This window comes from Triticum dicoccoides, chromosome 2B, assembly GCF_002162155.2.
Source record: "Triticum dicoccoides isolate Atlit2015 ecotype Zavitan chromosome 2B, WEW_v2.0, whole genome shotgun sequence".
Lineage (NCBI taxonomy): Eukaryota > Viridiplantae > Streptophyta > Magnoliopsida > Poales > Poaceae > Triticum > Triticum dicoccoides.
Window position 1 is genome coordinate 124,468,818 of NC_041383.1, and position 14,822 is coordinate 124,483,639.

Genomic DNA, 14,822 nt, shown 5'->3' on the forward strand with positions numbered 1-14,822 from the left:
ATGGCTGCTCGCCTATCCAACCGTCGTCGATGTAGCTCATGTCCACGAACTTCTCCACCTCCACCTCGCTCAGTTGCTTCTCCCACGGCACTCTTCCGGTCATGTTCGATCCTGGCCCGGTGCACCCAACCTCTGCGAATACGACTTTGTTAGTCTCGCCATCTGCTTTCCATGCCTCCCACCCCTGCGGGACGATGATGCTGGACATATTCACATGATAGTAGACGACCGTGGCGTACTCGTTCCACGCGCGTCCGAGATACTGGCGCCCGGTGCCTCTAACCTCGCCGCCCTTGAACACAAAGCCGCCGGGGTCACTGGCGTCGATCCTGCCGTGCGCGGTCACCGACCCGGGATTCTGGCCGTAAGACGGCGGCATGTTGGATACGATGGTGCAGCCGTCGTAGATGGACTGGCCGTAGCCGAAGATGAAGTCAATCCCTCCCTCGATGGAGCAGTCGCTGAAGTAGTGGCGGCCCAGGTCGTCGCAGAGCGTGTCTTGGAAGCTATGGAAGGCGCAGCCATAGAAGGCGTTCCGGTCGCCGCGGACCAGCGCCGCCACCGCTTGGCTCTTGTTGATCTTGTCGTGAGCGTTGTGCGTGTTCTTGAAGGCGATGTTCCGGGCGATGAAGTCGTCGGCGAGGACGGTGAAGATGGCGCTCTGGTACGTCGGCGACGTGTCGCCGCGGCTGCGGACGTGGGCGCCGGCGTAGTCGTTGAAGTTGATGTCCGTGTTCGAGGAGCCGTCCCCTTCCAGCAAGATGTAGCCTTTCTCCTCCGGGATGGCCACCTTCTCCCTGCACCACGTGCACCAAATGTAAACATCTTGGAAGGAGTACAAAAAAATCGTTGAGTGCAATATGGAATCGTATAGCAAGGACGACGGACGTGTAGCTCCCTGCCCGGACGTGGATCCTCACCCACTCCCGGTTGCCGTCGGGCACGAAGTTCACCGCCGACTGCACGCTCGAGAAATCCCCTCCTCCATGACTGTCCACCGTGATGGTCCTCGACACCGGCGCCTGCGCAGAGCTCAAAGCCGGCCACCGACGCAGCAGCACCACCACGACCGCGACCAAACTAACGACACGGTGATACTCCATGAATTTCTCCTACGTACGTATCTTTGGTCGTTTTGCTCCGTGGAAGACACGAATGAATCGATCCATTTATCCATACGTGTCCCGTATTAATACAACTGTTTTATGACAGTTTGAAGGGTTTTGTAGAAAGAAACACGCACAACGGACTTTGTAGGAAGAAACACGCACACGCACAACATTTTATCTATCCCTTTTATGTTCTTGCGTAGGAAGAAACACGCACACGCACATGCACAGCTTTTGGAAGATGCATGTGGTTACGTCTTAATTTCCTAAGAAAACTATGATGGTATACAGTGGTACCCACTAACGTTTTCGTCCTTTTTTTTCTCGAATATGCAAGAGTGTGCATATTATATATTAAAGAAAAAAGGCAAAAAAATGCATCCACCGTTAGTTACAAGAGCTTACATAAAACTTCACTCCTCGCGCCTATCCCACAGCGCTAAGCGACTAAAGAAGGGTGCTACATCTCCTTTTAGCAGGCCGGCCGACAACCAAATTAAACCCTCCAGTCTAATTCTACCAAGTAGCGCCTCACACAAACGCCGCGCTCCGTCAAAGACAATTGTATTCCTGTGCTTCCATAATTCCCACAATATAAGCCCAAGGATAGTGCACAAATCCTTTGTACTAGCTTTGTAAGGTCCACTCTTGCCGCACAGCCATGGCGTGAGAGAATCATGTTGCGACGTCACCCAATCCGGCTTCCCCAAGACCTGACAGATCTCAACCCAGATCACCCTGGCAAAAACACAAGTAAGCACGCTTCAAAAAAAAAAACACAAGTAAGCAAGATGTGGTTGATAGATTCCTCCTCCTGGTCGCAAAGGGTGCACGTATCCCGATGCGGTAGTCCTCGCCTTGCCAGGCGATCCGACGTCCAGCATCTATCCCGCAGGGCAAGCCATGCGAAGAATTTGCATTGTGAGGGCGCCCTTGATTTCCAAGTGAGATCCGCCGTGGGTGCCACTTCTCTCGCCCAGAACTTTGCCGCATATGCCGATCGGACCGTGAACTGCCCGTTATCCTCCCAAGACCAAAAAATTTCATCTTGCATGTCCTCTGTAGGATCCCAAGCAACCACCTCATGCCACAATAGAAGGAACTCATGCAAAGCATCCAGTCCTAGGTTCGGACCCACATCCTGGGCCCATGCTCCATCCTCCATGGCCTCCCCAACCGTCCGATTATTGCGAATCCGCGCAGGGGTCATGTTGTAGATCAAGGGAGCGACCTCCTGAAACCTTTGTCCATTTAACCAGTGGTCCTCCCAGAACAAGGTCGTTTGATCATCCCGTGCAATGCTCCTTGTGGCTGCTTGAAGAGTAGCAAAGAGTCGTTGGGAACTTTGATGTTAAATTCCTTCCAAGGCCTGGTATTGTCCGTTCTCTTAAGCCAAGGCCATCTAGTTTGCATAGCCACGTTCATCCAGCGTAAGTTATGCAGACCGAGACTACCTGCCCACTTCAGGGTGCACACTGTCTCCCAAGCAACTGCACAGTTACCACCATTCACCTCCTTCCTTCTGCACCACAGGAAACCCCTACAAATCTTGTTCATTGCTGCAATCGTTTTCATGGGCAGGTCCAAAGCCATCATCGCATGAATTGGCATGGCGCAGAGCACGGACTGTACCAAAGTCGGCCTCCCACTCTTCGGCATTAGGCCAGCAACGTTTTCGCCCTAGCAGGTTTAATTTTTACCATAAGGGAATATACAATAATGCTAAACATACAGAGGTTTACATGCTTTTACACGCTGACTAGGATCTTTTTAAACTAACTAACCTCTCCCCCTGGCTTTCATGGGGGTGGGCCTCTTTTCCCCCTTAATCTCCAATCAAAATCTACCTTTATGTAAAAGCATGTATCCTTTTGTACGTGTAGCATTACTCGGAAACATATGTATTGGTTATATATAAACTTGGCGATGTTTGCTAAAACAAACAAAGACTTGACAATATGGCGAGGAGGAATGGTGGTTTGGATTGATCACCACGAACCTTCATTTTTCAAACGAAGGTTGAAGAAAAAAAAAGAAAACAAACAGAAAAAAAATCGGAAAAGCTAAAATCCTGACGTATGGATTTTAGTTACAGATCCGAGCACATTAATTGCCGTCGATTTCAGATCGTGCGCGTAGATTTTTTTCGCCGAAACAGTATAATGGATAAAAACAATCGCGAGCGCGAGATGCACGAATCAAACCCGCGCCTCCCCCATCCAACCTTAGAGCATCTCCAACAGGCGCGGCAAAAGGCGCGCCCGCGGGGTAAAGTTAGGTTTTAGCGCGCGCCGACTGATTTCGCGCACTCCAGCGGTGGCGGGAACTTACCGCGCGCGGGAAGCGTTTGCGCGCGCGTGGGAGAAAGCGGCACGCGACGCAGTAGATTTGGCGCGCCGCTTGCCGCGCGCCTATAAATTGCCGCGCTCGCCACGCGCACAGCACACAACCACGCGCCCTTCCCTCGCACCTCGCCGCCTCGCCGCTTCGCAGCTTTCCGCGCCACTACCGCGCCACCATGCCGCCGCGCCGCCGGGGTGCTTCGGGCTATCGCGGCATCCGCGAGCGCCCCAACGGCTGGTACTCCGCCGAGATACGGCCCGGCGACGTCCGGCTCGGCCTCGGGACATTCCGGAGCACGCAGGAGGCGGCCCGCGCGTACGACGCGGCGTCGTGGCGCTTGGACAGGCCCCGGTCGCAGATGAACTTCCGGGACGTCTTCAAGCGCGAGCAGGCGCAGCGCTTCGCCCCTCCGCCGTGTCTCATCACCGACATGGACCGTGCTGACCACGCTCGGCGGCAGCGCCGCCTCCTCGTCGCCGAGGAGGACGAGCGAGCCATGGCGGAGTGGCGCCGTCGCCACCCGGAGGACGTCGCCGACGAGCATGCCTACTGGGCGGAGAGGACGGCAAGGCGCCGCCCGGAGCGGGCTGACCGGCATCAGCGGAAGGCATTGGCGAACGAGCAGTGCGACATAGCTTCAGTAGGTGGGAGGTCATTCTTCACCGCGGGCGATGAACGTTGGGACGACATATGGATCTCAACCTCGGACGACACCGACGAGGATGATGGTGATGGTAGCGACTTGGAGTAGTTTCTATCGATGTATGCCGTAGTAGTTTCTATCTATCTATCTATGCCGTAGTAGTAGTAGTATCTATCTATCTATGTATGTCGAACTATCTATCTATGTATGTCAAACTATCTATCTATCTATGTAAAATATCTTGTATCGTTCTTTTTATCTATGCAAAAAATGTTTTAGAATGAGCGTGCGCTGCATTTTTACCGCGCCTGCTGGAGCTGCGCGCGGGCGGCTTTACAGCGCGGCTGCTGGAGCAAACGCTGTGCGCCGCGCCAAACCAGGCGATGGGCGCGCGCCAAATCAGTTTTTAGCGCGCGGCGCGTTCGGCGGCTGTTGGAGATGCTCTTAACACGACAACCAACTAATCCGACCACATATGGTGTTTGATATTGGAAAGTTACTCCTTTTGACCTGTTTTGACCCGTGCATTAGTACAGACCTGTTTTGGGTGCTTTTTTTGTGCAACGCTTGGCCTTAGACCTCACGTGTATATGTTCTCCCGCATGCATGTTCTAAAAAAAATCCATGGACGTTTGAGTGAGGTGATGATACTATATTTCAAACTACCTCAGTTTTGAAACATATCCAAACGGATTGATATCCGTTCAATCTGGATCCCAGCGCGTCCGGCCACCCGTGCAATTCTCTCTCGCCCAACTACACAATGCAAAAATAAGTGCGTTCACACGAGTCGAACGCATGACCAAATGATTGCTACACAGTCCCGTGAACCACTGGGCTAGCTCCTTTTTGTTGACTAGACGCAGATTAGATTAGTTTTGTACTTTACTCTATGTTGGTAAAAAAGTCCAACAATGATGACCAATGTGTTGAAAATTTTGGCCCAATCATCTAGTCACATTGGCCATAGTTGTTGTTCGGTAAATCAAAACATACTAATTTTCTTTATTTTATACTTGCGGAAATTGTTAACCGTGAATGTTTTCATCGGTCATAGTGTTGGCGAGGGGGTGATGAAATATACCCTTGATAACTTTAATACTAATACACACGATAACTCACACGCCGCAGACCTGATAACTTAAGTACCCTGGTCCTGGTAACTTTGGCGACCGGGGGAGGGCAGTTGATAAAATATACCCCCCGGTAACATTTGCATGAATATCATGGTAACTCACATACTACAAAACTGATAACTTATGTACACTAGTCTTGGTAAGCGACGGGGGTGGAGATGGGGGGAGTTGTTGAAACATATCACGATAACTTCCCTGCAAATAACATGATATGTTTTACGCCCCGAAGACATGATAAGTTATGTACACCCTCATGGTAATTTTCATGCGTGGGGTGGGGGGTGTGGGGTGGGTGATGAAATATACCCCCGGTAACCTTTGTGTAAAAATAGCATGGTAACTTACAAATCGCAGACCTGATAACTTATGTACCCCGGTCCTGGTAACTTTGGCGCCGCGGGAGGGGGCGGCAGGGTTGGTTGCTGAAATGTTTCTGAGGTAACTTTGTGTGAATAGCATGGTAACTCACACATCACACACCCGGTCCTGCTAACTTTAGCGCAGTGGGGGGGGGGATGAAATATCCTCCCAGTAAGTTTCGTGTGAACAACATGGGAACTCACACATCATAGACCTGACAGCTTATGTGCCTCGATCCTGATAACTTTGGCGAGGTGGTTGTTTACAACCCCCCCTCCCCTAACTTTTGTGTAAATAGTTTGCTACTATACGCACCTTATACGTGATAACTCACGTACAAATACCGCGGTAACTTTGACCTGGGGATGGGAGCATGGCAGGAAGATACCCCCCTCTCCCGATAACCTCCGTGTAAATAGCACGGTAATGTATGTACCATAGACTTGATAACTCACATACAAATACAGTGATAACTTTGATCCGGGGAGAGAAGGTTGTTCGAAAACATACCCTCGATACCTTATGTGTAAATAGTGTGGTAACATACAGACCACGGGCGTGATAACTCATGCACAAACACTGCAGTAACTTTATCCTAGTTTTTTTTGTTGAAAATATACTACGGTAATGCGTGTCTAAGTAGCATGATAATATAAACACATAAGAGCTGATAACTTACTCAGGCCAGGCCTGATAACTTTTTGCACGAAAAAATTCATCAAATATATCAACATGCCATTTAGTTTCATAGGTCTCTCAAGACGGAGTTTTTATGTGGAAATAATTTTTCGGTTGGACCAACGATTTGAGCTATATAATATTTTTGAAGTTTCGAAATAGGGAGAATCTAGGATGAAATTAATTCCCCCACTACATGGACACATGTGCATGTGAAGAGAAGGTTGGAGCAACCTTTTTTGTGCCTGATATCTTCAGCGTAAACAACATGATAACTTATGCTTAACTGATAGGATAATTTGCATAGCACACATGTGGTAATTTTTACCTGAAAAAAAATTCGTGGAACATACCAACATGGGATCTAGTATGGAAGGCCTCGTCGTGGCGATCTTTTATACGAAAAAAGTTTTTTCATCGGAGCGACGGTATGAGCTACAAAACATTTTAAAATTTTGAAATGGAGAGAATCTTTTGCTGATATCATCTTCTTTTATTACTTTGCATGGATGCTTAGTCAATGTGTGTGGCAAAAAAAAGTCTGCATGTCATGGGTGCATGCATGGGTGTGCATGTGCTCATTTTGATGGGTGGTTAGGTTGACAAGAGATCGTACGTACCCGTTGCTTAAATACAGACTAGTTGGTAGTTAGCACAGTCAAAAAAATATATCCACATACCACTTGACTTTTTTTTGAAAAGGAGGGTTTTCCCTTCCCTATGCATTAGACAATGCATGCACCACTTGCTAGATAGACTTACTTCTTTTCTGCCATATGATCTCACAAGGGTGGTTGATGCGGATATGGTCATTGTTGTAGCTTGCCGATCGCAGATCTGTTTGCTATCGGGTTTTATTTTTTCCGCCTAAGCATAGCTTTGGTCTTATATGAGTTTGCTAGTTGTTGGCGTGTTTGTGTGTGTTGGTGTTGGCTGTGTGTATCCTAACTATGCCGAGGCCGGTTGTGTAATCGTCGTGTTTGTATCCTCTTGATGCTTCATTTCAAGTAAAAGAACTTCACGCTTTGTCGAAAAAATATTATCTCACAAGGATGGGTTCCACTATCATCATGATAACAGAATAGGAGTAACCAGGATAGGCTTAATGCGCACTCGCCATTCCCTCTCCACGTGCGATTATGCTCTGGCTTGTCTGAGGAATTTGATCTGGCGTTTTGGGAATGAGAGCGGAATAGGGTTTGCTGGTGACCAGAAGCTTAGAGGGATGGTAATTCTGGGCATACCATGAGTAGAGACAGATCACGGATGAAGAAAGTGTGGTTAGTGGTGGTTAACACACAAAGCGTCATAAGAGGCTGGAATGTAATGATGAATCAAGAGGGATGAAAGGGGGAGGGCAAGCACTATAATAACGACGATATTGCTGTGACAATAGTTTTGGATCTAAAGGGGGAGTAGGAAAAGGAATCGGATGACAACTGGGAGAAAAGGAACACGTTTGAAGAATGAGAAAGCATTGTCACCGAGAGGACGCATTTAAGTTGAAAAAACTAGATCACCAGGAGAATATATTTTGGGTTGAAGAGTGTACGTCAAGTTGTACAGTAGTGTTCCCGTTCACATGTGGGTCCCACATGAGACAATACAAAGACAGTGGTCCTCATGTATGGACTTGTTCATTGCCACATGGTGCACATCATTCTCTAGTGTGTTTGATATTAATAATCATCCCTTAGGCTTGCTTCAAACATGGAAGTGTTGTTTTCCACATAGGTGTGTTTTTTAGTACGTATGATCTTATCACCCCTTCTGCTTGCTTTTGGGATTTCGCAACATGCTCGCTAGATTCCAACCTTTCGCTGCATGTTCATTCTTCTTGCTTTCTTCAACTATTTAACTGTCACCGATCCATTTTGCTATAACTCAGGTATCAACTAAGCCTAGCCCTCCCTTAATGTGTGTGCTGATAACCCACAAGCGTAGTGTATCGTAACAATCTTTGATGAAAAGTATCACAACCCAAATTTAATGATTCAACATGAGGGGATCCAAAGAATACTTATAAGGTTTAGTTGTTGAGTTGTCAAATCAACCAAACCTGAAAACAAAGTATTTACTCAAGAGAATTTATTAGTAGCAAATATGATGAAATGTTGATTGTTTGATTGAGGTTGAGTAACAAAAACAGTAGTATCCAATAGTTGCCAGGTATGAAATATCTTTAAATAGAGAAAGAAAAAGAAGTAGATGAAAAGTGGGAGAAAAGGAACATGTTTGAAGAATGAAAAGGCACTGTCACCGAGAGGACGCATTTAAGATGAAAAAACTAGGTCGCCAGGAGAATACACTTGGGTTGAAGAGTGTACATCAAGCTGTATATATAGTAGTGTCCACGTTCACATGTAGGTCCCACATGATTCATCACAAAGACAATGGTTCTCATGTTTGGACTTGTTCGTTGCCACATGAGGCGCATAATTCTCTAGTGTGTCTGATCTTAATAATCATCCTTTAGGCTTGTTTCAAACTTGGAAATTACGTTTTCTAAGATGCAATTTCTAAGATTATTGACTCTAGTGCAAGTGGGAGACTGTTGGAAATATGCCCTAGAGGCAATAATAAAATGATTATTATTATATTTCCTTGTTCATGATAATTGTCTATTATTCATGCTATAATTGTGTTATCCGGAAATCATAATACATGTGTGAATATATAGACCATAACATGTCCCTAGTGAGCCTCTAGTTGACTAGCTCGTTGATCAATAGATAGTCATGGTTTCCTGATTATAGACATTGGATGTCACTGATAACGGAATCACATCATTAGGAGAATGATGTGATGGACAAGACCCAATCCTAAGCATAGCACAAGATCGTGTAGTTCGTTTGCTAGAGCTTTTCCACTGTCAAGTATCATTTCCTTAGACTATGAGATCGTGTAACTCCCGGATGCCTGTAACGCCCCGGATTCGATGCGCCAGGTGTCTGCCAGTTATTCGCCGTCGTTGCCATGTCATTTTCTTGCGTGTTGCATTTTATCATGTCATCATGTGCATTTCATTTCGCATACGTGTTCGTCTCATGCATCCGAGCATTTTTCCCGTTGTCCGTTTCGCAATCCGGCGCTCCTATGCCCTCCGGCGTTCCCCTTTCGTCTCTCATTGTGAGCGGGTGTTAAACATTCTCGGAATGATCCGAGTCTTGCCAAGCGGCCTTGGTATACCACCGGAAGACCGCCTGTCAAGTTTCGTGCCATTTGGAGTCCGTTTGATACTCCAACGGTTAACCGGGTAACCGTAAAAGCCTCCTTCTCTTGGCAGCCCAACACTCCTTCCAAAGTGGCCCAAAGCCCAGCAAACTCCCCTCCATGCTCTCGGTCGTTCGATCACGATCGCGTGGCCGAAAACCGCTCCTCATTTGGACTCTCCTAGCTTCCTCTACCTATAAATAGGCCCTCCCCTTCCATTTTCGCGGATGTTTCCTACCCTAACCCTAGTTTTTCTCCTCTGCGCCGCGCCGGACATGTCCGTCCCCGGCCGGACATGTCCGCCGCCGCCCTCCAGCCAACCCACGCCCGCCACCGGTCCGCCGCCTCCGCCCGCCTCCGCCGGCCCGCGCCAGGCCCCCGGGGCCCGGATCCGCCGCCGCCGCCGTTCGCGGGGCGCCCGCGCGCCCGCACCGCGCCACCGTCTCGCTCTGGATCGGGAGGCCCGATCCCGCAGCTGCCTTCGCTCCGGCGCCTCCCCTCGCTGGTGCCTCGCCCCGCCGTCCCACGGCTTCAACGCCGCCCGACCCCGCCGCCGACCCAGGTTGGGCCGCCCCTGCCTCTCCTCCCTCCATCCTTCCCGTGCGTCTCCCTCTCCCTCACGAACTCTCTCTCTCTCCTATTGTCCACAGGGAGCCGCCCTTCATGGCCGCCATGGATCTCCGCGCCCGAGGCGCCCCAAGCAACCTCGTCGCCGGGAATGGAATCCCCACTCCCGGATCCGCCGTCCCCGAGCCCCGCCAGTCGCCTCGTCCTTCTCCGGCGAAGTTCCGGCGAGATCCGCCGCGGTTGACTTTTCCCCGAGGTCGAAATTCTGCCCAAGTCCCCGAATCGGTGTAATTTTCATGCCATGTTTGACCTGCCATATCTCTGTGCATGTAGCTCTGTTTTGCACGTGTAATATGTCAAATTGTTCGCCTCGACGAGTACATCATTTCATCCCATTGCACCATGTTCATTTGATGTCATCTAGATGCCTGAATCATTGTTGTAAGAGTGCTTCATAATGTTTTCTGCTGTCTGTTATCAGAACGAGCTCTTTTGTCATTTTTGCATGATTGATGTGTGCATCCTATGAGGTTGATGTCAACATGTGTTTTGAACTATGCCATGTCTTCTTTACAGAGGTGCTTACCATATATTTTTGTGATCAATGTGGTGACTAGCACAAGCATGCAAAGTAGGCATCGTGATGTTGCTGTTTTAGTCCCTGTTCTGCTGTTATTTTGATGCCATGTAAACTTGGTGCTACAGAGAGATCCATGCATATTTTGAGATACTTCAGTAAGGATGTTTTGAACATGTGGTTATTGTCTATCCATTCATGCCCTTTGTTGCAATTATGGAGTATCCTAGCATGTCATTTTCGTGCTCTACTTTTGCTTCAAAATGTTTCCTGGCAGATTGTTTACATGTTATTCAATTTAGCCAAGGATGCTATAGTTGATCCTTGCATGCTATGAACTTGTTCTTACCTTGGATTGTTTCATAAACATGTCTTCTTGATGATTCTATGCTTATATTGTCATGCAATGACTTATGGTGAGTGAATCGAGCTTGTTACGTAGTGTACTTGATGTTGCTGTTTTGCTAGGCTGAATCTGTTATTTCGCGATGCTATGTAAACCTGCTTCTATAAATCATTCTATTCATAATCTGGAGATGATCACTAAACATGTTTTATTCTATATGTCATGCTATATGGATTCATGCCCCTGGTTGCATTTATAGCTTGCTGTAGCTTGTTCATATTTTGCTCCAAAGTTGCTTGAAAATGTTGCTGTCAGCCTGTTAACATCAAGTTCAGTTGTTACCATGATTTTTGCTAGTGTTCCATGTACCCTATGACCTTACTCTTGCCATGCTTAGCTTCACAAACATGTCTTCTTACTGTTGAGTGCCTTGCCATGCCATTTATTGCTCTGTAGTGAGTTGCACAGGCTCATCTACATGCCTTCATAATTCTGTTTCTGCCATGTTTGAATCTGTAATATAACTTGCCATGTTTACATGGGTGCCATCATATTGTCTGATCCTTTTTGGCTCATGGTCAGTAAGGGACTTTTGATCTATAAAATTAGTAGATTCATGCCATGCCTTTTTTTACCATTATAAGTTCCTGTAACATGTTGTTTGATAGCTCTAAACATTGCAACCTGATGTTATTTTCTGCAAAGTCTGAAATTGTTATAATTTGCAATCTTTCCATGTGTGTTTGAGCATGTTCTAGTGATTTCTGGAGTTAGCTCAGTGTTCATGTTTTGTTATGCTTTACCTGTACATCATGTCCACGCCTTTTGTTATCATGTTCGGGTGCTGTAGCATGTTGTTTTGATGCTTGCAATATGCCCAGTTGCTATTTTGGACAGCTTGTCCTTTAAACTTGTTTCATGTGTGTGTGTTGAACCGTTGCTCCGTTTTGAGTGTGCTCTATATGAAACTTGTTTAGAATTGCATGTAGCTTCATATTATCATGTTGCATCCATGTTTTGAGGTGTTTTCTTGATGTTTGGGTGCATTTTGCATCAATGCCATGTTTAACTTGTTTTGCTCATATCTTCTAGGCCGTAGCTCCGAACTAAATGAACTTTATACGTAACCTGACTAGAATCTCGTGTAGGTCATCTTGGTGCATCTTAACGTGGTGCTTAACAAACTAGAACATAAGGTTTATTCAGATCTGGACCAACTTCGAAATATGCATATGAGGACTTACCGGAATTGTTATATGTTGTTCCCAGCCTCATTTAAACTTGCCTTGATGTGTTGTTCTTGTTTGCATCATCTCTTGCCATGAGTAGCTTCATGTAGTCTTGTCTTGCATCATGCTTGTTGTGCATCATGTCTTGTTCATGTGTGGTGTGTTTACCATGTTGTGTGCTTCTTTTCGATAGTTCCCGTTTCGTTGCGATCGTGAGGATTCGTTCGTCTACGCTTGGTTCGTCTTCATGGCTTCATCTTCTTCATGGACTCATTCTTCTTCCTAGCAGGATTTCAGGAAAGATGACCGCTACCCTGGATCTCACTACTATCATTGCTATGCTAGTTGCTTCATTCTATCGCTATGCTGCGTTACCTATCTTTTGCTCATCAAGCCTCCCATATTGCCATGAACCTCTAACCTTTGACACCTTTCCTATGCAAACCGTTGTTTGGCTATGTTACCGCTTTGCTCAGCCCTCTTATAGCGTTGTTAGTTGCAGGTGAAGTTGAAGATTTCTCCATGGTGGACAGGATTATGTTGGGATATCAAAGTATCTCTTATATTATTAATGCATCTATATACTTGGTAAAGGGTGGAAGACTCGGCCTTATGCCTAGTGTTTTGTTCCACTCTTGCCGCCCTAGTTTCCGTCATACCGGTGTTATGTTCTCGGATTTTGCGTTCCTTACGCGGTCGGGTGATTTATGGGACCCCCTTGATCGTTCGCTTTGAATAAAAGTCCTCCAGCAAGGCCCAATCTTGGTTTTACCATTTGCCTCACCACCACCTATACCTTTCCCTTGGGTCGGCCAACCCGAGGGTCATCTTTATTTTAGTCCCCCCGGGCCAGTGCTTGTCTAAGTGTTGGTCCGAACTAGAGCCCTTTGCAGCGCCCCCTCAAGGAAACTTGAGGTCTGGTTTTAGTTGTACGGATTGCTCATCCTGTGTTGCCCTGAGAACGAGATATGTGCAGCTCATATCGGGATTGTCGGCGCATCGGGCGGTGTTGCTGGTCTTGTTTTACCATTGTCGAAATGTCTTGTAAACCGGGATTCCGAGTCTGATCGGGTCTTCCTGGGAGAAGGTATATCCTTCGTTGATCGCGAGAGCTTATCATGGGCTAAGTTGGGACACCCCTGCAGGGTATAATCTTTCGAAAGCCGTGCCTGCGGTTATAGGCAGATGGAAATTTGTTAATGTCCAGTTGTAGATAACTTGACACCAGATCCGAATTAAAACGCATCAACCGCGTGTGTAGCCGTGATGGTCTCTTTTCGGCGGAGTCCGGGAAGTGAACACGGTTTCTGTGTTATGTTTGACGTAAGTAGGAGTTCAGGATCACTTCTTGATCATTGCTAGCTTCACGACCGTTCCATTTGCTCTCTTCTCGCTCTTATTTGCGTATGTTAGCCACCATATATGCTTAGTCGCTGCTGCAGCCTCACCACTTTACCCCTTCCTTTCCCTTTAAGCTTTGCTAGTCTTGATACCCATGGTAATGGGATTGCTGAGTCCTCGTGGCTCACAGATTACTACAACAACAGTTACAGGTACAGGTTCATTTGATGATCATGACGCGAGAGCGATGTTGGCTTGCGTTGAGTTCTTCTTCTGCTTCTTCGATCAGGGGATAGGTTCCAGGTCGGCAGCCTGGGCTAGCAGGGTGGATGTCGTTTGAGTTTCTGTTTGTGTTTCATCCGTAGTCGGATGATGCTCTTTTGTATTGTGATGTTGTATTCGTGTGGCATTGTATGCCTTATGTATGTATCCCCATCTATTATATAATGTTGATGTAATGATATCCACCTTGCAAAAGCGTTTCAATATGCGGGTCTATCCTTGGTGGGACCTTCGAGTTCCTTTTGGATAGGGTCGCATATTGGGCGTGACAAGTTGGTATCAGAGCCTCGACCGACCTTAGGAGCCCCCTTGATTGATCGTGTAGTTTGGCCGTTGTTGAGTCTAGAAGAAAACTGTTTTCGGAGTCTAGTTATATTGGAGAGTAGGAATTCTTTTTACTCCTCAGCCCCTTCGTCGCTCTGGTAAGGATTCTTGATGTAGGTGTTTTGAATTACTCCTCTTCCCTTTCAAATTTTCTTTAGGATCACGTAGTTGGTTTTCCGATCATTGTTCCTCAGCTCTTTTTATCCGGTGCATTTCTCGTCAAGTTGACTCGAGCCTCTTCATCATTAAGTTCATTCCTCAGTTGTTTTCTTTTTCCCACCCGCCCACCCTTCTTCTTCTCGAAACCGGAATCCGTAATCGACTATCCATCCTACTCGTGCGAAGTCTTTGCTTTCTTCCCTCAATGATTTCAACCGGTGTTGTCTCTTCAAGATATTCGTCGATTTCCCCTTCCAAGTTGTCTTTGTTTTCCTGCCCTCCCACCCTTTTCTTCCCGGAGTCTGACTCTCTCTCGACCATCTATTTCATTCGTGTGGATCCTCTTCAGTCTTTCGTTAATCATTTCAACTGGTGAAATCTCGTCTCGGTGGACATTCTTCATCTCTTTTTTCTTTTCCGGTGGATTCAATTCAAGTTTTTCGGTAGATCATATCCTTTTTCCTCGAAGTGTTTTCCCTGCTCGTTTGCATCTCGCCATTCAATCATCCCGGAGT

General features: G+C 47.1%; 1 protein-coding gene across 1 annotated transcript; it reads right to left on the reverse strand.

The window, feature by feature from the left end:
• Positions 1-4: 4 nt before the first annotated feature.
• On the reverse strand, positions 5-1,103 carry LOC119360631 (probable pectinesterase 66; the record flags this gene model as incomplete). The annotated part of the gene is made up of 2 exons (XM_037626182.1): positions 889-1,103; positions 5-797 (listed from the first exon to the last, which is right to left on the reverse strand). Coding segments are annotated over exons 1-2 (1,008 nt in total), but the record flags the coding sequence as incomplete, so codon positions are not given.
• Between the last annotated feature and the right edge of the window lie 13,719 nt (positions 1,104-14,822).